This window comes from Bison bison, unplaced genomic scaffold (genome assembly GCF_000754665.1).
Source record: "Bison bison bison isolate TAMUID 2011002044 unplaced genomic scaffold, Bison_UMD1.0 scf7180017845696, whole genome shotgun sequence".
Taxonomy (NCBI): domain Eukaryota; kingdom Metazoa; phylum Chordata; class Mammalia; order Artiodactyla; family Bovidae; genus Bison; species Bison bison.
In genome coordinates, this window is record NW_011476269.1 from 9403 (window position 1) to 11298 (window position 1896).

General features: G+C 39.7%; 1 protein-coding gene across 1 annotated transcript in view; it reads left to right on the plus strand.

Moving 5' to 3' along the window:
* Positions 1 to 1896, plus strand: part of LOC104986240 (cytoplasmic tyrosine-protein kinase BMX) — a gene marked incomplete at its 5' end in the record, with an annotated part of 17502 nt that overhangs the window by 8077 nt on the left and 7529 nt on the right. Inside the window, 2 exons of the mRNA XM_010836718.1 lie at positions 364 to 580; positions 1533 to 1597. Of these exons, the coding sequence (XP_010835020.1) occupies positions 364 to 580; positions 1533 to 1597 (282 nt within the window). The remainder of the gene's footprint in view (positions 1 to 363; positions 581 to 1532; positions 1598 to 1896) is intronic.

Consider the following 1896-nt stretch of genomic DNA (forward strand, 5'->3'; position numbering starts at 1 on the left):
GCTCTTAGGATATAGCTTCCTCCAAATCAGTCATAGAAGTTCTCAAGATGCTACAAGACTAAGCAGGATTTCTGAGGTATTAGACAGACCACTGCTTCCCTGATTCTCTGCAGGAAAGTTGAATAAGCACCCAAAGCAGCTTAATGGATGCTGAGGTTGTCAGTGTCCAATAGGAGGCAGCTTTTTTCTGCCTCCAAAGGCTAATGCTCCCAGAATCAGATCCTAAACTTTCCCCTCTCTTCTGTTCCAGTATAAGGGCAGAAATTAAAACAAACAAAAATCTGACAGTGATTCTTTTTCAGGACATCTGGAAAATGGAGTTTGGAAATTCAGTATTGAACTTTGCATATCTGTTGTTTCCAGGAAACTCAACCATCCCAAGCTGGTGAAATTCTACGGAGTGTGTTCAAAGAGATACCCTATATACATAGTGACTGAATATATAACCAATGGCTGCTTACTGAGTTACCTGAAGAGTCATGGAAAAAGACTTGAACCCTCCCAGCTCTTAGAAATGTGCTATGATGTTTGTGAAGGCATGGCCTTCTTGGAGAGCCACCAATTCATACATCGGGACTTGGTAAGGAAAGAAAGCCATCTCCAGCTCCCATCTTCAGCAATGGGGCCATTGGGAGGGATGGCAAAGAGAGCATCTTCACTTACATTGCATTGGCCAAAAAGTTCATTTGGGTTTTCCCATAAGATGTTACAAAAAACCCCAAATGAACTTTTTGACCAACCAATATTTTGCTCATTTGCTTAAGCACATGACACTTTTGTGATAAAAATCACAACTCAAAATAAAACACTTAAGTATAGAAGGAATTTCTAAAGAAGCCATCCAGGTCTATGTAGTTAGGTCGTGGTATAATGGAAAACAGATGCAAAGGAAAGACTTTGGTCAATTTAGTGGTTCCCAGAATCATTTAACCCAAGCTTACCTTTACTCCAGGAAGGATTTAGTGCTAAAGCAATCATTTAATACGATAACTGAAAACACAAGAAATGAAATGCGTACATCTTTGAGTCAGGGTGGATGTGGAGAGTATTCTTCTTGATTTGTACTGGTATTGATTGATCTTTAGAGATTTTCTGGTGCTAAACAGCAAACATGCCACGCATGCTAGGCCAGTGCATTCCGGATTCTCAGTGCTGCATTTACACCTTCAAAGCGCCTGTTAACACACAGGGTCCTAGCAATGGAGAGGGAACCCCTAGACGTGATTTTTCCCTTCTCGTTGATGAGCTCAGGTTCTGTGTTTCATGTCTAATACCTCTCATACCGTTTGACAAGGATGGATGCTTGACGGAAGATACTTCTGTGAGCACATTTTCATTTTGAAAGATTGAAAATTGCAAAGGAAAAAAGACAACATCTATACTCTAGATATTTTCTTTTAAATACAGCATTTGGGGTTGTGATATCTTAGATTTTGCTGACAAATGTCCCAAAGAGAAGGAAAATGTGTGATTTTGATGTCAGGGGATCCTTGGTCATTTTCACTATTGGTAATTTTGTTTTCCCTCTAAAGGCTGCTCGGAACTGCTTGGTAGACAGTGATCTCTCTGTGAAGGTTTCTGACTTTGGGATGACGAGGTAAGCCAGTTCCAAAAGGGCAACGCGTGAAAGAGGGATTTCCATTCACATCTAAACGGGGGTACAAAACATGCTCTGAATTGGGGGCTTAGAAACCTGGATCTCCTCACTCACACTACCTCTGAACACTCATTTCTTCACTGATAAAAATAGGATTGTTCTTCAGAAATTATCCCAAAGCTCTCTTAATTCTTTCAAAACTTTGATAAATATTTTCTAAATGCAAATAAATCCACAAAAGATCCTAAATATTCGTATATAACCTGTTACAGCCAGGAAAAAACAAGAAAAGTTTAATC